Raw genomic sequence first — 26,670 nt, forward strand, 5'->3', positions numbered from 1 at the left:
AAGCAAACTTTTTACATCACAATGTTCATGTCTCCTAGAGAAGACTTTCACCTCTATTATGAGCTTCTATTACAGTTCTCATTGTCCCTGTACACCAGTGGGGTTGTCTCCTACTACGAATGCATGTGGTGTACAGGGACAATGAGAACTTATTTTCCTTTACAGTCAAAAGAACTTTCAACAGAGGAAGAGTGTTTCTGACTGTGAGGGAAAATATGGAGTTTGAGGGAACGGAAATATGGTTGTCATAGGTTCTTTAGTTCTGGAACATTATTTTACACATTTACTGGCAAAAAGAACCTAGTTTCCCATCTTTCCTTCCACTTAAAAAATAAAACTTGTCTTATCTGAGGACCAAGCATATCCCATGTTCCCATGTGTTCCTTTGATCATCATAATTATTTTTGCAATCATAGTATCTTTTTGGATCTGATGTCAATTTCTTCTTAAAAGAGAGACCACCTAGCTGTATATAACACCATTTAAATAAAAAATAAACAAAAAACAACCCAGTGCTGTCAAGTCAATTCCGACTCATACCCAATAGGACAGAGTAGAACTGCCCCATAAGGTTTCCAAGGAGCAGCTGGTAGATTTGAACTGTCCACTTTTGGTTAGCAGGCAAGCTCTTAACCACTGCACCACCAGGGCTTCCAGCATTTGGACCAAAGGCAACTAAAAAGTTATATTGAGGGCTTTGCATTACCTGTAAACAGCTGGAGATACCAACCAACAAACCAAAAAACCACAAAAACGTTGCTGTCGAGTCAATTTCAACTCAAGAACAGATGTCACTAAATTACTGTTGGTTACCACTAAGGAGCCCTGGTGATGCATTTGTTAAGCACTCAACAGCTAACCAAAAGGCTGGTGTTCAAACCCAACAGCGGCTCCACAGAAGAAAAGATCTGGGGATATGCTCCTGTAAAGATTATAGCCTAGGAAACCCTGCAGGGCAGTTCCACTCTGTTCTATAGGGTTGCCACAAATCAAAATTGACTTGACAGCACACAACACCAATAGCACTACAGATACTATGCTGTTGTATCAAATAGAAAATAGGCCTTGCTCATGGGAATGACACAACTATCAATCTCACTGGATTCCTTCAGGACCAACCACAGTAACTGGGGTTCCTTAAGTATTTGCAAACCCAAATCTCCTAGGAGACATAAACTTCACAGATGTAAATGTTAACATGTTTTGGTTCTGTTGGGTAAAAATAATTGCCTTTTCTTGAATCAAGATGCTTCTTTCCACTGAGTACCTAGAGTTTAGTTTTGGTTCTACTGTTAAGGAACTGGTCCTACCTTAAAGGTCTTCAGAACCTCTTGAGAGTTTTTGGGTTGGGAGTAAGGCTTGGGTGTCAGCATAGGCACTGCTTTGGGAGTGACAGTTTTGCTTGGAGACCCACTGCCTGCTAACATGCTGGTATCCACAACACTGGTACCAGCGATGGTGGTTTCAACAATGGCAGTGAATTTGGGTGGAGGCAGTGACTGTTGCCGCAGGTATTTCATGGGGTTGGGATCGCTCAGGAAGGGGCATAAGTTTGGCTCTGCTGAATGGCTTCTTTCCAGGATTTTTGGCATCTCCAGGCGTTCAAGAACAGCCTCGCTGATGGTGAACCTCTCAATGTACTGCTGAAGAATCCCCTCTGCCTCCTCCTGGGACCGAGCATTCTTATACGCCTCATGCAATTCTCTCTCTCTCCGCTCTCTAAAGGATTGGGTGTGGGAAAGGGAAGCAATGATAGAGTTAACAGTCATGAAAATTGCATAGAAGATCTTGGTAGGAACCAAGGTAGAACTGAAGGGATGGTACACAAAGTTTAAAACATTGGCCTCAGAGCCTTTGTGATAACCAACAATTTTCAGAAAAAGGTAACAGACATCTAGATAATATTATACATTTAAAAATAAATAACAGAAAGAACCCACTTTTCTTGAACAATTTCTCTATAGGTTTTGATGCTTTTCCTTCGTTCACTTGTCCCATCTTCTCCAGCCAGTAACTTTTCCATTTTTTTCCTTTCTTCTTCTTTCCTGATTAAGTCCTGAGAAACACTTCTTCTGCGGCTCTTCCATCGAGCCAGGTCCTGTAGGGAGAGAGAATATTCTTCTTCAGGGTTGCACTTAATTTAATTTCAGCTCTTCAGAGTTTTGTGAGCACTGACTACGGGCCAAGCTTGGGCTTTCCCACACAATTCAATGTGTGTTTGGTTGGAATAGGAACACCTCAAAAGCAGGAAACATTCATAGATGATCTATATTTTATAGCAGGGGAGGCACATGTATTTAAACATAGCAGCGTGAAACATGCAATCATATTCCACGTCAGGGGCCAAAGTTTAGAGAACTGCCTCACGATGTAATTATAAGAAACTTCATTTCTTTCTATTTATGGCCTCTGCATTGTGAATGGAGATTATTCTGATCTTGCTGACAATAGTATGGTAAGGATTAACCACAGGCCTAAAGAGGTTCCTCAAGGAAGGAAGAAAAGGTGGGAAAAATTGGCTCTGGGGTCTTACAGACCTGATGATTCTACATGTATTAATTCAGCTGATCCTTTCAACTTCACCAGAAAACCTATAGGCAATTACACCATAATGATGAAGAATTAGGGTTCTAGGGTCAGATGGATGAGATTTGCAGCTCTGGGGAATAATCCCAACTCTATGTCCTCCATGTTTTGGAATCTTAGGCAAGTTTCTTAGCCTCTCTGCACCTCAGTTTCCTCATCTCTAAAATGCGGATGATAATAACACCTACCCTCTGAGGCTTCTTGTGAAGGTTAAATGAGGTACCTAAGGTGCCAGGCAGATAGTAAGTGTCCGATATATTGTACACATAATTATTACTACATTTTACTGACTTTGGACAACTTTTTTGATGTAACAATAAAGTCAAGCTTGGAATAGATACCTAAATATGCTCTCCTAGAATTAAATGAAATAATTAACTCTCCTTCCTCTTGCCTCTATTTTCAAGCTCTATCTTTTTTTTTATCACCTGCCCTGAATCTTTACTCTCTGATCACAAACATTCTCCAGAGCCTCATCAGGCTCTTGAGATTCAATCCTGGCTACTCCACTCACTAGCTGTGTGACTGGGGGCAAGTTAATTAACTGTCATGGGTCTAAAATTGGAGGCAATAATTGTTCCTAGTTCATTGGGTTACTAAGAGGATTAAATTAATTAATCCATGCAAAGCACTTAGAATAGTACCTGGCACTGGTACACTTTCAATGTTGACAATTACCACTGTCATCAATATTTCAAATATTGACTCTCAAAAGACAGAGCTTTCTCAATCCTACATTTCTTTCCGGACACCTCCCTCTCCCTCCACTCTCCTTTGTGACCTACATTTTAGCAAAGGAACTGATGGCATGTCTGTATTATTCACTCCTCACCCTTCAGGTTGCTATCAACCTTCTTTTAGTTCCCACATTTACTGTGCCACTGTTTAAAATCCTCTAGGGGCTCCCTCTGACTGGCCATCCCCAATTTAAGTTTTCCCGCATGGCTTTCAAGTTCAAGTCTACCCACCCAGCCTGATTTTCGGCTCTAAAGGGCCTCTTACCGGTCATGCTGAGTAGCCTCCCATCGCCCGGGACCTTGGTCTGTACTCACATCTTGCCATTTGTCATCCTCTTCTCTCAGCTGGTTATTTATCAGCTGCAGCTGCTCCTGACGGGCCCTGCTGTGTGGCTGTACCGCAGCCTCCTCCTCACAGCGCACATCAAACATACTCGTGCTCCTGAGTGAGGAGAGAGCAAAAACAAAGATTGACCGGGATCAGCACCCGTCATTTCTCTGCACGTTCTGGGGCATTCTGCCACGTGGGGGCACTCCCGTATTTGGAAAACTGCCCTTTCCCTCAGCAGCACAAAACAGCAAGCAGGATTTGCAGCCTATTGGGATCCCTCAGCGGGCAGGGGGCATGCTAGCGCCCCCACTTCCATTGCTTTTGATGCCAAAGCAAAACGTGATCACCTTTGTCTTCAGTGATATAGTTCAGTAATTTTATATGTAGGTGCCAACATATGTTTAAAGAAACACTAGAAAAACATATCTGAAGGCCTGGGCTCCTCTCATTTAGAGATAAAATAAAAAACAAAATGAAGGGAATTAAAAGGTACAACATGGGGAGAATTTATGGGGAGGAGGGACAGCGTTCCATGCAGGGATACATTATTCCAGTCAATGCTTCTTTGTGTAAAGAGCTGGATTAAATGCTTTCTACATTAACTGAGGCAATTTCTATAAAAAAAAAAAAAAAAAGATATCATATGGCCTCAAGTTGAAAACATCTACCTTTTCTCATTGTATTTTCTGAATGTTGGCTGCATCCAACATCTATGAATTGATGATGTATGTGCTTGATGTCCTTACTTATTTTTATTTCCTGTAAAATTGTCCTTAACTTGATAGTGCAGTTGATGGTATCTTGGAATCAAGAAAATAAGTACTTTATAGTAAGAGTAAGGAATAAAACATCTAAATTAATGTATACTTTGAACTCTAATATTCGCACAATCATTTTGCTTTATTTTTGTCTGCATGCCTCTGAATTTACTCTTTTTGAAAAACAGAAAAAATTAATCTTAGAAAACCCTTAGGCTGTATATACACTTGATTTGCTCCATAGTAGCTTTTTAAATGTTGGGCAACACTGCTGGGTCTTTACTGTAATCTTTACATAGACCTTTGTTACAGCAGAAGCTGAAGTGGCAAGATGAAAACCAAAGTAGAAGCTAAAGCAATATTCTCAATTCTTTCCTCAAAGAAATGACTCTCTCTGCAGCTAAGTGGGCTAAAAAAAAAAAAAAAAACCAAAACCAAACCCAGTGCCGTTGAGTCGATTCCGACTCATAGTGACCCTTTAGGACAGAGTAGAACTGCCCCATAGAGTTTCCAAGGAGCGCCTGGCGGATTCAAACTGCCGACCCTTTGGTTAGCAGCTGTAGCACTTCACCACTACGCCACTATGTAGTCCAAAAATCAACACCTTGGAGGGTCCTTTAAACTTTACTGCTAACTGGTAGGAACAGAAGGCAGCTGTGATAGTTTTTTGAAGCCAGTTTAACACAAAGAAAAAGAAAAGCCATGCAGTTGACACCATTAATTCTAGACATCATAGTGATGGCCAAAATAGTTATCTCCATAGCTGGACAGGGGGCTGTGGCAGCATCATTGGATGCAAAGAGGTTCCTTAGCAGGTAGTGCTCTGGAAGGAGAAGACAACCCCCCAAAGCAATGGCAGCCCACTGTCTTCATATCAGTCCACTCAAACTGAATCTGCATGAACCGTGTAGGTAATTTTACCCTCTGGGCAGGTGTTGGGCAATTTAAGCCTGACGGAAGAGACTAAAACTGAAGACCATAGCTACAATTGGCCTTCACCAAGAGTATTCTAATAATACGACTGTGTAGGACTTCTGAGGTTTCTATTAACACAGATGTGATAAACCACTGTGTGAAGCTGCCTCAACACACTTATTGGATAGTGGTGATTTCAGCAGCCGTGCCTTCCAGAAGAATAAATTGTATTTCTCAAGGGGTGTTTGTGTGTGTGTGTGTGTGTGTGTGTGTGTGATTTTTCACCTATTCTAAACTACTAAACTATTTATAAATGTTATATAAGAATTAAGAGTTTGCAGGGTTAGGAAGAAAAATCTAATCCATGCTTTTTAAACCTTGTGGCTCAAAACTCACTTAAATATGCCTTTCAGAAAGAGGCTGAAATTCATCCCATTCCTCTTCTCACAGTTAAAAACAAAACAATCTTACCTTCAAATATATCCAATCCAGTGAGTTCCTTTTTTAAAGCAATTTACAATCTCCACTAAGCTCTTAGAAGATATAAAAGTCTCTGATCGGGGACCTTCTTATAATCCACTTACATAGATGACTGATTGTGGGACACAAAGGCCCCTTTCCTTGACTTTGCCATCTATAATTCTTAAAGCACAGAATTTTGGATTAGACCCAAATGGGTGACCATATGGTCAGGCCTTCTTCTGGGATCCAAGAAAGAAAACGGTAACCTTTTCCAGGATTTGGGATTTGGTTATCCCACTTGATGGACACGGAGCGAACAGGAGCTAGGCTTTCAGAATCCCATTCTTCTGTCCTGGCTTCCCATCTCTCCTCTCACTGTGAAGCTCTAACTACCTCTGTCCAAATGTGGCCAAATGTTGGTTAACCCGGTGCTGTCGAGTCGATTCTGACTCATAGCGAAAATGTTGGTTAGCCAAATAAAAACGAAACTCTTGTTTGCCCTCTCATATACAGGAAGTACTATTATTTTCCAGATTTTTTTTTTTAAAGAAATACCAGGAAACTGGCCTCCCCCACCAAAAAAAAAAAAGAAATAACCGAGAGCAATATATTTATGCCATTTCAAAAAAAGGAACTGAGAAAGTTGAGAATTGATAACACTAGGCATAAAATGGGCTGAGTCACCAAGCAGAAAATATTCTGTATTTGAGAGGTCGAATTTGGCCTCCAAGTTGAAGAAGTGTGTGTCTGGGGTTGTGGAGGAGGATTCTGGAGAAGCCCAGGTACCAGAACATTAATGTGACTTGCACTAAGCCCATGGCCTTGGGCTGTTGGGACAGTGGCATCTTGCTGCAGAGCCCAAGACTCTCTCTTGATGGTGGGTTGGCATTTTTGAGGGCCAGGATTAAATAACTGTCAAGGGAAGCATGGAAATTGTTTCTGAGCCAGGTCTAAGGAAAAGGAACTAAGAAAAAAACCTATCTATACCTCTCACAGTGCACAGGCTTAGTTGGTGGAGAAAGCAGTGTGAGAGAAGGAGTGTGTATGTGAGGAAAAGGGCAAGAAGGCGAAACTAAACCTATGGAAACATTCCTGGCTGGCCAGGAGGCGGAAATTTCTCTGCCTGTGTGGTAGGTCTGCCTCTGACCTGCATTTTCCCTAAAGGGCACATCTTTTTTTGTTTGGCCTGTACTTTAAGAATGTGTCAATTTGTAATAAATTTAATCTGTGCCAATCATTGCCTTTAAAGATTCTGAAAAAGAAAGGTAGTAGGGGGAATAGATTATCTAAAAATATTATGTCTATTTAAAAGATAAACTCCTTTTATAAATTTTGATTTTTATTTCCCACATGATTAGATTCTAAATTGTGTCTACTTCAAGCACTTTTCAAGTACTTTGGATATTCCTAGATAAGACCTCTGGAAATAAAGTTGTTTTTACTCTTCTCAGTCTATGAGGCTGCCTTTTGTAAACTTAGAGAAGGACAGAAAGAAGTTCCCATCCCCATTCCTTTAAAAAAAAATCATTAACTTTTCCTATGGGTGGAGTTTCACATTCAGGTACAGGCAAAATTCTAAAGCTTTTTAATGTAATATCCTTTCTTTCATCTTCTAGGGCTTTCAAGAGATCTATTTTAGGCAAATTGCACAGAGGCTTTGCATTAAGGGAGAATAAATCCATTCTATCAAAATATTTTTGCTAACAAATCAAAATAGTATTTTGTCTATCCATCTTACATAATCCTCCTCTCAGTGAATGTTAAATATTGCCACAGCAGATTTTAAAAGCAATAATCAGGGCTCAATTTTACAGAGTCCTTAACTCCATGCAATAGTCAAGCTCAGGCTGAATTTGGTTTTGAGACACGAATGTTCTGTACTTATAGCTACAAAACAACAATAGATCACACACTAGAAACGGATTATTTTGGCACTGGAGTCAGACTCTCAGCTTAGGGCTAAGAGTGCAAACTAAGCTAACATCTTGAACCCAAACATGGAAAAAGCATAACTGGAAAACAGTATTTTGCCTAATCTCATTGTCATCCATGGTATTTGTGTGATCTACACCCTTATTTAGGAACCCCTCTCCCCTCCCGCCCCATGTCCCTACACTCTACGACTTAAAGCTATGGTTCAGACAAGGAAGACAAACTGGAGTGCTGTTGTGGCCCAGACTCCCTTGAAGTCACAAAATGCCTCGCACAGAAAGCAGAGCCTTCAGCAGCCACTCAGCAGACTACTGATGTTGAAATTAGATATGAATCATGTTTCTTAAAGCACAAAGTACTCAAATCTGAGAAGACTCATATTCTGCAAATAAAATTTTTGCCTTGCATTTCAGTTTCAGGATGACTGGCATATGGGAAATCCATTTTTTGAAAGAGAGTTAATGTGGTCCCAAATAAGAAGGAGCAGATTCTTCTCAAATCTGGATGTGAGGGAAAGACGGGAAATGAATTACCGAGAGCACTGAAAACCAAGTAGCAGGGGGAGGAAGCCCAAGCCATGTTTTACATCCTTCACCCCCTGCTATGTCATGGGACTTGAACAAAAACCCCAGCGTTTTGGTCTCAAGGATCCCACAGTTTATGTTACTCCAACCTGGGAGGAACTTGGGCTTCTGAATGTATAATTAGTGGTTTAGGGTTTATTTTCTTAGTTTCAAAGAAAAATGTGGCTATGGGAATGATGGCTTCATTGTTAATGCTAAGCCCCAACTTGTCAAGAATGAAGGACAAAACTCAGAAAACCTTTTAAAATAATTTCCTGGTTCAGAAGGAGCACCCACGTACAAACCGTCACAGGAACAGCTTTCACGTGCCCAGTCTATGAAAAGCAAATGTTACGTTTTAAGCAGCAGTTGCATACTAGAATCATGCTTAAGTTACTTTTTCATTCATCTCTCCAGCATAGAACATATGTTCTGCATTCCAACTTCAAGCGCTTTTCTGATGTTGCACGAGTCAGTTAGCTATTCAGTTCACTGTTGCATTGATTGCATTTCAATTAGTAGTAAGTACTGGAAGCATGCAGTTTTGGCTAGTAATTAATGTAATTCTATGAATAAAAGACAACTTACTCTGCGTCATCAGACACAGGAGTTCTCGGACCGTATCTATAAGACCAAATACAAAATTAGAGGGCTGGCAAGACAGAAATAAAGTTAACGCTGTAACCAAGCTGGAAAATAAAAACTTGCGGTGAAATTTGTGTGCCAAACGTCTTTGCTGATCACACTGGAAGAGAAGTATCATTATACAATTTGCAATATTCACTAGCTCCTTAAAATGAAGGAAAGATCTTGACATTTTAAAGAATGCAAAATGTGTATTAAAACCCAGAGGAGAAATGAAAATAATCCCCGTACTACCCACAAAGAAAGAATCTGTTCAATATAAACACAATAAGGCTTAGGTTCAACCCACAGCGTTTAGAGCAGGCAGCTTAAAAAGGAAAAGAAAACCTGTGCTATGCTCATGCACAAACAGTTAAACTCTTCATGCCTTTATTTTCAGCTGTAATGGATGCCTGACATATAAGCACACGCTTACTGACCCTTTCCCTGATGTGTTAATGCATTGGCACAAATGACATCAAAGAGTGTTTCTACAGTTTTCTGAAAGCAAACCAGAGCTCCGACCAGAGCCCCAATCAGTGCCTTCCGCATGCATTTGACAAAAACCACAATTCCTAGAAAACTGGCAGCCTTAATCAAAACCAGACTTGCATGATATTCCGTAACTTGAAAAACCATAGTTTTTTCCCTCCAATCTTTTATATTCTGTTGACTATACAGATCTATAAAATCATACCCTCTGCCATATAATCACCTTAAGCTTAAGTGTGTCTGATAAAGCAAAGATCATATTAGGAAAAAAAAAAAAAAGAACATTACAAGGGCATATTTCAAGCGTCTTCTTAAAGAGCAGCTCCCTTAAATGACCGTCTTCTCAGCAAATGCCGATTTTAAGGGAAGGTTCTTACCTATATTCCAGAAGGCTGCTCATTTCCGTACTCTTGACAGTGGACAAAGAATTATTTGAGCAAGGAAAGAATATGTTGCTTTCAGTTTCCAATAAATAAAATTTGGGGGTGGTCAGGAAAAATCACTTGGTCTCATGTTCAGTTTCATAAAAGTTTATAGGGAAAAGAGTAATTTCTAAGGATTGCTTCCTGCAATCTTAGAGAAAAGGCCCTGGAACGCATGGGTGTACACACACATATATCCTTCTTTCTTGAACTTTTCTCATTCTAGACCAGTCTGCATTCATTGATAATTATTTTCATTCAAACTGAAGGTAACCACACCAGCTCAAAGCCCAACATTTCTGTTGAAATGGCTAAAAGCAAGACAAGGGAAGGGCTTGTGGGTATTTATCTTCTGGCAGAAAGACTCATTTTCTGTTTCTCTGGGGGATAATTTCAGAAGGTTCTAAAGTTTAACCTAAAACCAAAAAACCAAACCCACTGCCGTCAAGTTGATTCTGACTCACAACAATCCTACAGGACAGTGTGGAACTGCCCCATAGGGTTTCCAAGGCTGTAAATCTTCATGGAAGCAGACTATCACATCTTTCTCCCACAGAGTGGCTGGTGGGTTTGAATCGCTGACCTTTTGGTTAATCGCTGAGCAATCTGACCACTGCGCCACCAGGGCTCCTTAAGTTTAACCTACCCACTGTTGTCAAGTTGATTCTGACTCATTGCGGGTGATGGATTCAAACTGCTGACCTTTTGGTTAGCAGCCAAGCTCTTAAGCACTGCGCCACCAGGGATCCAAGTTTAACCTAATAGACTTAATTTTCCAAAAACACTACCACATTGAAACAGTTGGTGAGTGGATCTCTACACATCGAGATGGAGTGTGTGAGCAGTGTTAATTCTCAGGATTTGGATAAATGTTTTCCAGTTAATAAACAGGCCTATTACAACAGACTTACTCAAATACAAACACTTATTGCCATTGAGTTGATTCCCACTCACGATCACCCCACGTGTTACAGAGCACGGTTTTCAATGCCTCTGATATTAATGGAAGCAGACTGCCAGGCCTTTCTTCTGCAGCACTGCTGGGTGGGCTCAAATTGCCAACCTTTAGGTTAGTTGTCAAGCACAAACTGTTTGCACCACCATATAGTGATTTCTAAGGAGCCCTGGTGGCACAACAGTTAAGCACTCAGGTGCTAGCCAAAAGGTTGATTGTTTGAACCCACACAGTAGCTTCGTGGGAGAGACTTGTCACTCCGCTCCTGTAAAGATTACAGCCCAGAAAACCCTATGTGGCAGTTCTACTCTGTCACATGGGGTCACTACGAGTCAGAAATGACTTGATGGCACCCAACAACAACAACATAGTGATTTCTAAATTATTTATGGAAGACAGCAAAAAAGTTATTCCTAATAGTTAATCTGGCAATAAACTATCAGTATTCATTATGTGTTTCTGCATCTTCATTTGAATAATTTCGTTAACATTTTGATGATGTTCAACAAACATATATACCATGCACATACACCTTGATGAATTTCACAAAGTGGATGCACCCGTAGATGAGTTTTGCATGTTTCCTGCTTTATTTAAACACACTCATGCTGAAGCATTCTTTTTAGGCTGGCTTCTTTTTGCTCAATATTTTGTTTGTGAGGCTCTGCTATGTTGTTGCATGTAGAATATATTTGAATTTGATTTGTTTCTACACAAAATACTTAACAGCATTTTACAGACATCTCTATCAAAATGTGCAGATTTACACTCAAATGTAAGCTACATGAGGGCAGGCATTTTTCTGTCTGGATTCCCTGAACAGTGAACAGTGTAGGCCCTGAATAAGTGTTTACTGAAAGAATAAGTCATTCGGATGCTCTGAGAATTGAAAAGAAAACCTGTTCAGCATCATAGCAACACACAAACCCCCACTGACTGACACGTGGTGGCTGCGCACGAGGTGCATTGGCCGGGATTTGAACCTGGGTCTCTGGCATGGAAGGTGAGAATTCTAACACTGAACCACCACTGCCCCATACATATATTAATTACTTGATAAATGTTTGTGGCAAATAAAATGAGTTCCAAAGATGTATGTGTGTTAAATCACACAATTATGCCACATAATTAATATGACGGTACCTCCTTATGCTCAAGCAAACGCTTCACCTCCATTAGAATATAAACAGGACTCTTTCTAAATCACAAATGGAGGGACAGATACAAGTGACAGACAATTTCCTCAGACTTCTGCAGACTCTTCTCCTAACCTGTGCCGGCAATGTGCTGTCTCAATAGTGGCTTTTCACTCAGAGCTGGGTCTGATTCTTGATTCTGTAACTACTAGCCATGTAGACATGGGCCTCCGTTCCCTAACTGCAAAATGCAGATGAAAATAGCCTAAAAGGTTGTGTGAGCAGTAAATACATGGGAAAGTCCCTACAATGTATCCAGTAGGCCTTACTTCCTTCTTTTCTTTCACTCTAACTTGGGTTCATTCTCCGGATCTAGGCCCAAACATCACGTCAGAGACATCTGGAAAGTGAGCGACTGTGGTAGATTGAGCAGCCCCTCAGCCACTAACCAGCCTGCGATCCACAGGTGATCCATTCACCTAACTTCTCTCTACATCAGCCTTCCCATTTGTGAAATGGAGCTGCCATTGATTCAACCCACTTATGGATACCAAGGAGAAAGTGAGTTAGAGGAAGCAGATGCACTTTGAGAAGGCTAGAAAACACTCTACGGCTATAAAGGAAAGCACAGATACAATTGATCTTGCCCCCTGAACCAGTAACCAGTTGCCTTCAAGTTGATTCTGACTCATGATGATAACATGTGTGTCAGAGTAGAACTATGCTCCACAGGGTTTTCAGTGGCTGATTTTTTGGAAGGAGATGGCCAGGCCTTTCTCCCAAGGCTCCTCTAGGTTGACTAGAACCTCCGATCTTTCGGTTAGCAGCTGAGCACCTTAACCATTTCACCACCCAGGGACTTTGCTCCCTGAAGCTGGTGTTAATAAGGCTCCAGTGTTAAAATAATAATATATTATTATCCAAAATAAATATAAAACATAGATTAAATCTAAGGGATAACAATGGCTATGATCATAATTTAAAATTTTTGGAATTACTTGTGGCTATTCCTGATCCCTACTCTACCCTCCACTCCACTACCATCAAGGTCCTTTGTGAACTAGAACTCCATTACTTCCTGTTTTATAGTGGAACTTACAATTAAGCAGAAACACCCTTCACTCCTTTCCCTGTACCTTGATCAAGCAGACCACACTCTTAAAAATTGGCAACAGAGGCTTCAACATATCGGGCCTTAAACCACAACACAAACCCCAGAGGAGTATTATTTCTCTATTCTTCACCTTAAATCAAGCCAGAGCTTGGGACAGAAACACTGCCTCTAGAAGGCACTTCGTTTTTGCTAATGCTGAAGTTAAAGCAAATCAATTTACAAAATTTTATAAGTAGTATATACCTTCTTTGGACCTGAAGACCCTACTGAAATCAGAGTAGTAAAATCAATTAGGTCAGAAAGAATTCAACACCTTTACCCAAAAGCTCCTAAGTGAGCTAGGTGAAATAAAATTTCTTATTTATTCTGTCCACAAGATGAGAGTCAGAGAGAATGTTTTAACAGATAAATTCACCACTGAAATATTCTTTCCACACCTGCTTACATGCAAGAAAGAAAAAATTCTTGGCAGACCTGGCCAATTTTAATCATTCCGTAGCTACTAGCAATAGCAGGTAAGTGGCACTGATGCACGATGATGCACTAACAGCACATTCAAAGCTCAGTCTATCAAAGCTCAGGCTGGAGAAACAAAGTCACGAGGGTAAAGAACAACCTCTGACCTCTTATCTTGCACTGGTGAACCCTTGGCTGATACCTCCACATCCTGTTGTTTTGCAAATGGAATCAGAAGGAACTGGTTTGGGTTGAATCCAGTGTGTCTAAGGGACACCCCAGTTCTCCTGGTCACCATGTCATCTTTTTGTGAGTCAGACAGCTTTGCTTGGTCTTTCACTCCACTGCCATTCCAGGTAGGAGCTGTCATCTTCTCCAAGTTCTTTTCTGTCCCTGAAGCCTCCCCCTCAGAGGCCAGAGGGCACCAACTAGGGCAACGTTCAGTCCAGCCAGTCAAGGGCCATGTGTTGCTAACGATATTTGCAGTAGCATCACTCACTGGCATTAACTCAAGACAGAAGAAGCCAATATCCATGGAGGCAGCAGCACACACAGCAGCTGAGTAGGAGACCCCTCTTTTTAATACCATGAACTTTCATCATGCAACTGGTACTTACAGGGGAATAGGTTTCCCTCTATGGTTTTCATGATTTCTGAGAGAAAAACCTTTCAAGAATGAAACATGGCCAGCACCAACCACATGCAAAGGCTAAAATCCCTACTCCAATGGGGCCCAGGAAGCGGAACTGTGATCTTTGGATGGGCACATTCCTTCCTTTAAGTGACTTCACTCCATTCCACACTAGTCGTCAATTGCATACTGGGTCTCTAAGCTGTTTTTTGGGGAAGACAACAGCCACACACAGCAGAGGCAGCACAACAAGGGATACAGACAAGATGCTCACAGTGGCTGGTTCTTCTCCTCAGATTTTTCTGCCTCTGGCAGTATCTCAGAACCTCTCTGAGCAACTCCTTCATTCTCTTCTTTTCCATCCTGTGGCAGCTGTTTGGATGTAACTAAAGCCAGAGAGGACAGCTTTACTAGAAGGCAAGAATTCACAGAAGAGGCTCTGACCCCACCTGTCATCCTCCACCTCCTGGGGAGGCAGAGAGCTCCTCACCTTTCTCAGTCTTCCTTGGGCACTCGCCCAAGCTGCAGACATTCTCCTCCTGAGTCTCCAACACAGGAGCCAGACTTGAGACCCTTTTGCCATAGTCATCTACACCAGAATTCACTATTCTGCTGATAATCAAGTAGCATTTGTGGCAAGAGAGAAGAGGAAAAAAGTCAGGAAAGGAAACAAGTAAAAAGGTGTTGGGACAGAAGGAAGCTGATGATTAAGAGAGGTAGCTGCTCTCATTCCAAAAGTCAGTTAGTAAGGATGACACAAAGGATTTTTAGTGTTAAAAAGCAAAGTTGTCACTTTGAGGCCTAAGGTGTGCTTGACCCAAGCCATGGTATTTTCAATCGCCTCATATTCAACAAATAAGGAAGACCAGAGAATCAATGCCTTTGAATTATAGTGCTCGTGAAGAATATTGAATACACCATGGACTGCCAAAAGAATGAACAAATCTGTCTTGGAAGAAGTACGGTCAGAATGTTCCTTAGAAGGGAGGATAGCAAGACTCTGTCTCATGTACTTTGGACATGTTATCAGGAGGGACCAGTCCCTGGAGAGGGACATCATGCTTAGTAAAGTAGAGGGTCAGAGAAAGAGAGGAAGACCCTCAACAAGATGAACTGACACAGTGGCTGCAACAATGGGCTCAAACATAGCAACAATTGTGAGGATGGCACAGGACTGGGCAGCATTTCGTTCTGTTGTACACAGGGTCACTATGAGTCAGAACCAGCTTGACAGCACCTGACAACAACAAAAGGATGATATAAGCAGATTGAGATCATGGAATGTGAACTCTGGCAAAGGCCTGAGAAAAGTCAAACCAGCCTGCATGACCTGTCATCAGAAGACTGAGTGATGGCCCTCTCCGGTTTCAAAGACTTGAGGACACATTTCTTATTAACTTCTTACCTCTAACCCTCCAGGCCCCTATCAGCCACTGAAATCCCAACTACGTGTTTCTGGTGTATTAGGTTATATATCTCTACAATCTGCTAACCTCTATGGTGTTACCCACAGTCTAGAAACAAAGACTCTTGTGCACATCATGGCTCATTGACCATTTCTCTTGTATTTCAGGGACAAAACATGGAGGAGACTATCTCAAGCATTCCCTCCAGCCATTGAGAGACTTGTTTGCTACCACCATGCAGGTGGAATGGAGGTTTCCAAGATAATCCAGAGTCTTAGAAATGTCCTACACCTGCTTAATGTAAGAGATGACTAGCCCACAGAACTGGATCCCCAAAAGAGGGCTGGGGAACTGAAAGCTGGATGGCCTCCAGTGAGGATGAGAACTGGTGATGCACCTTCATGGTCTTTATCCAGGCGTTCCCTCACAGATTTGGATTGTCATTCATCCAAAGAAACCCCTGACTTATAGGAAGTCCCCACAAAAGAGGCGTTTTTTCTAGTCAAGATTTATTGTATAATTTAAAAAAGTAGGGGAGGGAGGAGTTCTTTATTTATTTTTTTACGTGTCTACTTAGATGCTCAAACTTTGAACTTATGATACTAATAACTATTTGTTCCTCCCTCCGTGGGATAGGAAAGAGGGAGGTTATAGATAAAACCAATTTTTATCACTATATCTTTAGAAGAAACACTAGCGATATCTTTACAACATTCTATATTCCCTATTTTCAGCTAATAACATAATGCTTAATGCAGCCAAGGGGTAAAGGTCATTTGTAGAGATTATTGGCATTCCCAGGCAGTGATTCTGGTAAAAACAGAATCCAAGTGGATGCCTGCCATTTAAATTTACACCCATGCTTCCCCTCATGTGTGTGAATTCACATGGCAGGCATCATTTTTAAATTTAAACTCACACACAAAGTGACCTGCTAACATGATTTCTCTGCTATTCAGCAAAAGAGCCTGTTAAAACGTTGTCATCTCTAGAGATTTGTTTAAAATGCTCCAGCAAACTCTTTAAAAGCAGCAGTGGCTCCCATGCAGATCTGCTTGAATATGTCTGGGGAAGAATACCTGCAGTCATTTTGTGGGTTAAGCACGTGGTGTTCCTCTAAGCTGGAAGCGGCCACTGAGGCAGGGGACACAGAGTAAGCTTGGACCTTGCTGGTGTAACTGACGACTTCTTTCGCATCCTCCCTAGGCCCGGCCTTGCCAATGCTGAGCCGCTTCCATTTCTGCTGATCTATCTCTGTCACCGGTCCAAAGTGCACAAACTTTTGCCGAGGGCTGGAGGATTTTTTATAGGCCCTTGCTTTGCGGCTGGCAAAGTCATCTCGGATGGCTGTTTCTGCTTTGATTTCTGGTAAAGGCTCAGGGGTGCAGATGTGCTGAACATCTCCATCCCTGGTCAGAATCAGAAATAAGTTCCAAAGGTTTCTAAGGTTAAGTGCAAATTAATAAGACTTTTATTTTTTTAAAATACCGTTGTTGTGGTTAGTTGCCAGAGAGTCAACTCTGAGTCATAGCGGCTCCATGTGTGCGGAGTAGAACTGCTCCACGGGGTTTTCAAGGCTGTGACCTTTCAGAAGCAGATTGCCAGGCCTGTCTTTCGAGGTGTCTCTGGGTAGGTTTGAACCGCCAACCTTTTGGCTAGTAGTCGATCACTTAATCATTTGTGCCACTCATATAAAAAATACTTCTACGGTAGAGCAGAATTGCTATTCAATTAATCAATCAAATGAATAAATGGTCATTGTGTTGCTCAGGTAAACTGTGTTCAGGTAAACAGTTATTAAAGCATTACTTCTAGCATAATAATTGATGGCATAAAAAAGTCTTAGATATGGCAAAATAATTAAAATTAAAAAAAAAATTTTAATTCCTTGCCGTAAACAAGCCTGTAAAAATAAATAAATATTCACAATAAGTTGGTTGGGCTAAAAGGGATGTTTTCCATCCATGTAGTTTATAAATTTTCATATTAATAAACTTCAACTCATGTAGACTATAGTGTTCTCTAGAAGCTCTGTGTTTTGAGAGGCATTTTTTTCAAGCCATTGAAACAAAAACGATATAACGATAAGCATTTCATTCTCTCAAAATTAAATAAATCCCCTGCCAGGAAACAAGATTACGGGCAAACATGACACACCTTGTCTTCTCTGACACTTTCAGCCTCTCCCACGTCTCCAAGTCAGCTTCTGTTATCTTGGAGACTGTGACAAAGCTCGGAGCCTCACGGTGTGGAGTGAGGCTGCCGTGAATCCTCCGCTGTGCCAGGTCATCTTTGTAAAGATCAGGCATCTTCCTGAGTCCTTCCTCCATAGGTTCACTTTCCTGGGCTCGAGTAATACAGGTCACTTTCGCCTTCACCTTTTGTGTTTGGCCCGGGTTCCTGTCCATTTGATCCAGCCCCCACATCATTGGAAAAATCGGGTTCAAGGAAGGGGAGCAGACAAACAGAATGTCAAGCACGGAAATTCAGAGGCTGAGGACAGAAGGAAATGATGGGAGCACCTTTTCCTTTCTCAAAAATATGGAATCAATTGGAGCTGTGATTACTTTTCATCTCTGCTACCCTTTTAACACTGTAACGAGACAGAGTTTTTCCACCACATGACTGTCTCTAGTTCAGTTTAGGAAAAGAAGCCAGGGCTTGCTGAAAGACTATTAAGAATGATAATGAGATTTTGGTTGACAGTAATGATGCCCATTTCCCACACTATTCAAGTTACTGTAATGAATTCAGGTTTTCTGATTGAATCCTTTAGCCCTCCTGGAACGTCTTTTACTATACCAGTAAAGTGTTTGTAACGAGCTCTGCATGATCCAAATTCTCAGACTAGTTTAGAGATAACTGGAACGTTGTTCAGATATTAAACATCTCAACCATAAACTCACAGCTGCCAGAAAGTACATTTAAATCAATTCCTAACAAAAATTTTCCATGTTCAAATTTGGTCTCTGGTTGATGATAACATTAGTCATGTTTGGCTAATGTAAACTTGAAGAACAACGAGGGTATGTCTTTACCTGGATTTACAGTTAATGCCCATTTGTTTCTTGTGCTAATTAGTAGCTGTTCACCTTCACTGATGCTAAAAATGATTATTTCTAATTGTTCTAAGAAATGAACTTTAGCTGGCTAATGCTAACAAAGTTATAATTTAAATTAAAGCTGTAGAATCTATAAGTATACATATTCTATCACATAAAATTTAATTTCTAGCTAAATATGCTTCTTATGATAGAAAATCTCAACAATATACATAAATAAGGTCTATTTATTTAAAAAAAAAAATATCATCCAAGCCAGGAAACCAAGCTATATTCTTTCGTTACCTGGATGACTTGGTGTATTTGAGGTTTTTTTTTTTTTTATGCAAACAGGAAGGCTACAGAACTTTCCATTTTCTTTCATTTTGGGGAAGGGGATCAATGAAGGGCAGAGCAAAGAATCACCAGGGACCCTTCCTGTTTTTGTTTTTTTAAATCAGTCCTTTGATGCTCTCTAGAGAGGTCGTGGGCTGCCCCAGACTCGTATCCCCGAACAGGTGGACAGCAGACAAAAGGAGCTGGAAATGTCAGGAATTAAAATTGCATAGGAGAGGAAGGAAAAAAAGGAGGTACAAAAGCTACTCCTTTTCCTACCTCAATTTGCTGATTCCCGTCAATATGCCCTGATGGTGGTTGGTTATCCAAAAGACTTTGCTTCTCCTGCAACAAGTGATCCCTCCCACAAGGCCCTCCAAGAATGGTTGGTTACAAGGCATTCCAACGAGGACCTCAAAGGCCAAGAGCCTGCTGAAGCTATAATGTAATCTATGAGAAAATGATGCCAGGTTTTCTGTGCTCTAATCCCTCTTCTACACCTGGGGATGTTTCATGTGTTTTATATCTACTACTCCTTTAAATAACACTAATACCTTTCCAAGTTCAATGACTTTGTCCAAAAACTAAACAAAAAAGACTTTTTAATTGTGTAAAACACAGCTGACATATTTTATATTCTTAGTTTAACAGTCTTACAAGACTTCTAAAGCAATGGGCAAAAAAGATGGCAATTAAATAATGAAGATGCAAACTCAAACCAAATTTGATTTATGGAAAAATGTAAGAATGATAAACTCTGCAGGATGATATTTAGCAAGCTCACACCCTACATAAAATCATACCCCTCTTAGGATAAAAATCATTAATCAAACCCCATCTCATTACAATTTTCTTTTTTCCAAATTCACTCTGATATGCATTAGGAGGATGGGAGAAAGGCTGAGAGAAGGCAACTCACTTGAAAAGTTTCCATGATAGAACAAATAGATGTGTATTATATCATATTATATGTTTGTAAAGTGTTTTTGATGGGGAATATCCATCATCAAATGCCCAGATGATCTAGATGGTATGGGGGAAGAAAGACCAAGTCTCATATTTTTTCTAACATCTAAAAGGAGCTAATGAGAGAAGACCTAATGGCAAAGGCAATGTTTTCTGTCTCCTATGAATGGGCTGGAGGCAGGCTTGAGAGGAAGCTGTCCCCTGACAGGCAACGGCACAAGGCTATTTATGCTTTTTTTTTATGACACTAGCAGCCATATGTGCTAATGCGCCCTGATACAGCACATCTGCACGCTGGAATTCAATGTTTATTTGGCAAATTCAGCCTTAATTTGGACATGTCCACTCTAACATCTGCCATCTGCCTTTAAGGGATTGGATGTCTGAAGTTCCACTTCAGAATAAACTACCATTCCAAATGGTATGAAATTAGTGTAGGAGAGAAAAGGGGAGTGATAATGCAAATCACCCTCATTTAATTACGTTCTCTTTTGCTTTCTCTCTCTCTCACACACATGTACACACACACACAAAGAGGCACACCTTGTATATTCTAGATTTTTCCTTCCTGAGATTCCCTTTGAGAGTTGTTTGCTGCCATCTGATTTCTCTGGTTCTTTTTTTCGATAAGGCCCATACAGCAGCTGATTCAATGGCACCTTTGGCTTGTTCTGGTTCATCCTTGCTCTCCTCGCAGCAAAGTCGTCTTTCTCAAGATCAGGCAGTCGACATGTAACTTCATCTTCAGACTCCAAATCTTTGCCTTGTTGGTGGGCCAGGAAAGCATTTTCTTTGCGAAGGATAACATCACGAACAGCTTCTTTGTCATTACTTAATTGTTTTCGACTGATAGAGCAAAATTAAATGGAACTCCACATATGATCAGATCAATAAAAAAAAAAAAAGTTCCCATCTCCAGACAGACAACTCGGTTGTTAGTGAAAGATCTTCTCAGTATCGTTAGTTGTGACATCTATTATTTCAATCCAAAATGGAAGCATGGTTAGGGTGGGTTTTAAAACTGAATCTAGCTGGGTACTAGCAACACTCAAAACACCTTTATAGGGTCCCATCAGCATTGGAGAGACAGGATCCTAAATGGCTCTGAAAGTGATAATCCAAATTCTTTTCATGAAATTGGAGAAAACTAGGGAGCTTTTTGTTACCGTTGTTTTATTTTTAGCACATTAATAATGTACCAGTAGATACTCAATTTGTTTTTGACTGACAGGGCAGAAAGTTGGGCACTCAGAAAATCCACCCGGGGGAAAGCAGTTGCTAATGAATGCAGCTATGTGGCAGCACACCTAGAATGGGTACCAGATTGCAAATGTAAGGAAGGCCTTTCTGCAACACTGTGCTAACCTGAAACATCTGGCATAGCTCATGGCCACTCACTGGACGAATCCAAGGCATAAAGGCTTATCTTCTTGCCTGCACCCTCCCATCAGCAACCCTTTCTTTCCTTCCTCCTTTATCCCCACGGCTTTCCACTTCCCAGTTCCTCTTCTTTGTGATATTCTAGGTTTCAAGTAAACTGTGTTAAGATATTTTGCCAAAATGGGCTTAAAAATGATTACTATGGGCTCTTTCTACTTTCGAAGGGGTCTTTAAGGTCCCATACTTTAAATTCTAGAGGAATGTAGTTTAGTGATAGAATATCAGGTATTAAGCCCTGGGACTTCTTTGTTTTTAATTTTATTTTGGGGAGGTAGTATACAGTGAATTGTGTCTATCTGGCATTTGAGCCCCGATGGTGCAGTGGCTAAAGCACTCGGCTGCTAACCAAAAGGTCAGTAGTTTGAACCTACCAGCCACTCCACAGGAGAAAGATGTGGCAGCCTGCTTCCATAAAGAGTGACAGCCTTGAAAACCCTATGGGGCAGTTTTACTCTGTCCTATAAAAAAAAAAAAAAAATTTTTTTTTTTTTTTTTAATACAGTCACTGGCAGTGCAGTGAGTGGTTAAGAGCTCAGGTTGCTAGCTAAAAGGTCGTAGTTTGAATCCACAAACTGCCCCTTGGAAACCCTATGGGGCAGTTCTACTCTGTCCTTTAGGGTTGCTATGAGTAGGAATCGACTCAACAGCAAAGGGTTTAGTTTTTTTTTTAGTTTGTGGGTTCACTGTGAGTCATAATCGACTTGACAGCACTGGGTTTGGTTTTGCGGTTTGGCATTTGAACAAATCCTCCTACCTACTCATAAAATCAGCCTTGCTTCTAAATAATAATAAAATGTCAAAACCAGTTTTTTCATTATTTATTATCTTCTCAGTTCATAAGGATGATAAGTAAATAAAATATCTTAACTTCTAAAGAAAGTTCACCTACTTTGTATCTGCTTTCTGAGAGAGGATTACGAGTAAATTCAACATCCTCAAAGGGCAATTCATTCCAAAAACAAAGACAAGAGGAATTAGTCTGGTTTAAGACTAAAATACGCAATGAAACTCCGTGTACTGTGGTCAGCCAGGTGGCCCAACTGTCTGTAGATCTGCTCTGTGGTGTTCCAGAGAAGGCAGGCGACCATATTTAAAGGAGGGTTGCAGCAGACCCTCACTCCATCTGACTTTTGGAAAATCAAATCCTCATTAGTCATGCCCAGAAAACCCCTTCTCATTGCTGACCATTGTTCCCAATAAAAATTTAAAACATGGAATTGGGGGTGGGGGGGGGCTGTGCTTTGCTCCTTAAATAAATTTATTTCTTAATATAGGAAACCTTGCTGTTTCAGTTGTACACCTGACCCTCAGTCTCCTGCGTGGCCACTCCCAGGACCCTGTTCGCTTTCCTCCATGCTTGCTCCCTTGTCTCCTTAGCCAATGGTCTAGCAAAGAGCAACTGGCGTTGGTTGACTGCGAACATAAGGAAAGGTGAGTGAGGGAACAATAGGCCATTGACTTAATGCCTATAAAGGCATCATTTAAAAAGTTGATTGATGATGACAACGAATACATCTAAGGGTCATCAAGTACTTACTATTTGCTAAGAGTCTTTCTAGGAGTTAACTCATTTATCTCTAATAATAACCCTGTAAGGTTAGTGTTATTGCCATCCCCATTTTGTAGGCTGGAAGCTAAGATTAGGTTAAGAGACTTGCCCAGGATCAAACAGCTAGTGCCCAAGTCAAGACTCAAACCTAGGCAGTCTGGCTCCAGAGACCCTCTTCCTAACCACTGCGCTATCCATTAAATAGAATGATGGATCAACCGTTAAGTACTCACCTGCTAACTGAAAGGCTCTATAGGAGAAAGATCTAATGATCTGCTTCCGTAAAAATTACAGCCTTAGGAAACTCTATGAGACGGTTCTACTCTATCACATGGGGTTGCTAGGAGTCAAAAATCCACTCGACAGCACTAACAACAATATCCATTAAATAAAGGACCAGACCAGTTTTGAAATTACAGCATCTTTAAAAATATAATGCATAATCATTACTATGGAAGTAGAAGAAAGAGAAATATTTTGGTCACTAAATAAAGGCAACCTGTGAGTTGTGTTTAGAACGCAGCCATTGTTCACACTCCTGGTTATAGACAGCAATCTTGAACCAGGATTGATGACAGCAGAATTCTTACTACTCATACCTTACAATACTTCCACAGTGCTTTACAGTTTGTAAGTCTCTTTTAAATTCATGTCTCATCTCACTTGATACTCACAGCCACTCTGTGAGAAACAGTACAGTACAGGTGATAGATGAAGAAACTGAAGTTCAGAGAAGACGATCCTGTCCTAATCCCAGTGGAGGAGCATATCCTAGCTCAAACCTCTTAAATCCAAGAGCAGCACTCTGCACTTTTGGACTGATGGTCCTGAACTTCAACCTCCTCCAACTCAGGCAGAATTCTCTGGAACAAAACATACCCATGTATGCAAACAGCCATGGCAACGTGTGATGCCAATTTGAGCAGGGAGAAGCTGGTACCTTAAGTATCATGCCAACCCAGCCAGGCTACAAATTCCTCTGGGTGTTTCTTTTCAGGCTACATGCCCAGCGTGGCAGGGCTCACTTCAAGTGATCTCAACATAGATATGTGGACTTAAAAAAGAAGGAGGTAAAGAAAGCTTTCTGCCGCACTGGCCACTTAAGACATTCCCCTAGCCTCTTAAAAAACTGTCACAATGACTGATTTTCTGCTAATTGCTTGAATCCTGTGAATTCAGAGCTCCAAGGTAGCTCACACAGAGATACAAAATAATGACACAAATTCTGGGCTGGAACTGTTGGCCATGGAGTAACAAATGGTATGTATAAGGCAGATGGAGTCCCTGGGTGGTGGAAATGGTTAATACTCTCCACTGCTAACCAAAAGGCTGGAGGTTCAAGTTCTCAGAATAAAAGCCTGTAAATCTACTTCTGAAAAATCAGCCATTGAAACCCTATGGAGCACAGTTCTGCTCTGACACACAAAGCGTAGTCAGGAGTTGGAATGGACTTGATGGTAACTTTTTTTTTTTTTTAAATAAGGCAGATATGTCAGGAATGTATTCACAGGTGTCTAGTTACCACAATATTTAAATGACTTATAATCTGCTTTTTTTTTTTTTCTTTGAAGGATCTTAATGGAAAGTTCTGGTATATTTTACTTGATTTTTCAATAACTACGATTCTTTGAGCAGCTACTACATTTCAGATGTGCTAACTGAGATGATAACTCTGCAAGCTAGAAATTATGATACCCACTTCGCAGCCTTCAGTATGGATTACGCCTCAACATAAAGAAAACAAAAATCCTCACAACTGAACCAATAAGCAACATCATGATAAATGCAGAAAAGTTTGAAGTTGTCAAGCATTTCATTTTACTTGGATCCACAATCAACACCCATGGAAGCAGCAGTCAAGAAATCAAAAGACGCATTGCATTGGGCAAATTGGGTACAAAAGACCTCTTCAAAGTGTTGAAAAGCAAAGATGTCACTTTGAAGACTAAGGTGCGCCTGACCCAAGCAATCACTTCATATGCATGTGACAGTTGGATGACGAATAAGGAAAACCGAAGGAGAACTGACACCTTTGAATTGTGGTGTTGGCGAAGAGTTTTGGATATACCGTGGACTGCCAAAAGAACACACAAGTCTGTTTTGGAAGAGGCATGACAAGAATACTCCTTAGAAGCAAGGGTGGTGAGACTATGTCTCACATACTTTGGACATGTTATCAGGAGGAAACAGTCCCTGGAGAAGGATATCATGTTTGGTAAAACAGAGGGCCAGTGAAAAATAAGAAGACCCCCAACAAGATGGCTTGACACAGTGGCTGCAACAATGGATTCAAGTATAACAACAATTGTGAGGATGGCACAGGACCAGGCAGCTTTTCATTCTGTTGTACACAGGGTCACTACGAGTCAGTACTGACTCAGTGGCACCCAATAACAACAACACTTTGCAGAGGAGAATACTGAGGCTTCTAGTTCAAATCATCTGGACTTAGGTAAATGAATTTAAGTAAACTTAAGTGAGTGGCAGACCCAAGACTGCCTGGCTTCATATCCATAAAGGTTTGGCATTTTATTATATCAAGTCATTCTCAGGTGAGTTGCTCTGGGAAGAAGGCGTTGCTCCGTGGGCATAGGTAGCTGTTTCACTTAGAAGAAGTACAGTCCAAAGTGACACAATAAGTGCCCAGCCCTGCCTCCAACCTGGCAACTCTGTCCAGTCCCATCTAATGCAAGTAAGGCCATCACCGTAGGTGAGATTATAGGCCTGAAGCAGGTGAAGAGGGTGGGAAGCACTTGTCTCAAAGTTTCTAAGGCTTATATGTTTCAAAGTGAATGAGGTAATGATTTAAATGAAGGAAGAGTTGGCATTTTCTTTCACCCCCTTTTACTTGGCAACACAGAAGCAACCAGCTCAGATTGGCAGTCAATTTGTTCTATTGAAAGAAACTGGGCTCTCCAGAAAAGCCTGCTAGGCCCCTGGGAATGTCCCAGGCAACACCAGAAACCTCCCTGTTCACTTGTCTTCAAACAGGGCAACTGACTCCAGAGTCACAAAGGTTCCTGCGAATTATGCGTCGGACTGGCCGCCGATAGCCGAGACTCTGTTCAGCTACAATCAGTGAGACAGGCATCTGGCAAGGAGCGATTTAGGAATACGTGTCTGGCACTTAGTTACATCTGCTCTTCCTCTAAAGATTTTTAAAATATCTATTGTTCCTTGGAGAATTTTTTCCCCTCTGTAATTAATTACTATGTGGTTGAGAAGATTCACAGACTAGCAGAAAAGACTGAGTGCTGAAACATATGAAAACAATTAGAAAAGAAGTACAATCATGTGAAACCTATAATTCAGTTAAAAAAAAAAAAGTTTACTTCTCCAATGGGAAACACCAAGTAGGAGAACTGAAATCTCCATGGCATTTTAATTCAGGGGAAGTGAATCTTGGTTCTTATTTTATCCTCTTGAAAACAGAAACCTTGGCTTCTTTGGCAGGGTCTTATATTTTGGAGCAATTAAGCTAACTCAATCATATGAGAAGAAAAAAGGAGTTTGTATACTTTTTACTTCAATGCAAACTCTAATAAATGTTAAACTCCACACATGTGTTAAGAAGTCCTACTTTCTGTCCTTTAATGCTAAGATATCCCCTAATATATTGTCTGACAGGAAACTTGGGACTTCCAAGCCTTTAAACTCATGTGAAAATGAAGTAAAGATGCCTTTGCTTCTTTCTGTATATTGTCTTAAAAATAAAACAGGAAAGGTATGCTTGGGAAAGAAAGAAACGAACAAACAAAAACACTCTACAGAAGTAAAGCTTTATAGGGAGTACTGAGTTTCTGTTAAGTATAATGAAA

General features: G+C 40.8%; 1 protein-coding gene across 10 annotated transcripts in view; it reads right to left on the reverse strand.

The window, feature by feature from the left end:
• LIMCH1 (LIM and calponin homology domains 1) overlaps positions 1 to 26,670 on the reverse strand; it is a 430,644-nt gene that overhangs the window by 62,169 nt on the left and 341,805 nt on the right. For 6 of the 10 annotated variants that reach the window (XM_049886943.1, XM_049886941.1, XM_049886940.1 and 3 more), the window contains 4 exons: positions 8,873 to 8,908; positions 3,639 to 3,765; positions 1,941 to 2,098; positions 1,311 to 1,719 (listed from right to left, as the gene is read on the reverse strand). In XM_049886943.1, the coding sequence (XP_049742900.1) occupies positions 1,311 to 1,719; positions 1,941 to 2,098; positions 3,639 to 3,765; positions 8,873 to 8,908 (730 nt within the window). Of the gene's footprint in view, positions 1 to 1,310; positions 1,720 to 1,940; positions 2,099 to 3,638; positions 3,766 to 8,872; positions 8,909 to 13,650; positions 13,912 to 14,388; positions 14,501 to 14,604; positions 14,724 to 16,599; positions 16,930 to 17,677; positions 17,921 to 20,406; positions 20,710 to 26,670 lie in introns of all 10 variants that reach the window. The other 4 variants (XM_049886942.1, XM_049886948.1, XM_049886946.1 and 1 more) reach the window with 2 other exon arrangements.

This window comes from Elephas maximus, chromosome 5 (assembly GCF_024166365.1).
Source record: "Elephas maximus indicus isolate mEleMax1 chromosome 5, mEleMax1 primary haplotype, whole genome shotgun sequence".
In the NCBI taxonomy this organism is placed as follows: domain Eukaryota; kingdom Metazoa; phylum Chordata; class Mammalia; order Proboscidea; family Elephantidae; genus Elephas; species Elephas maximus.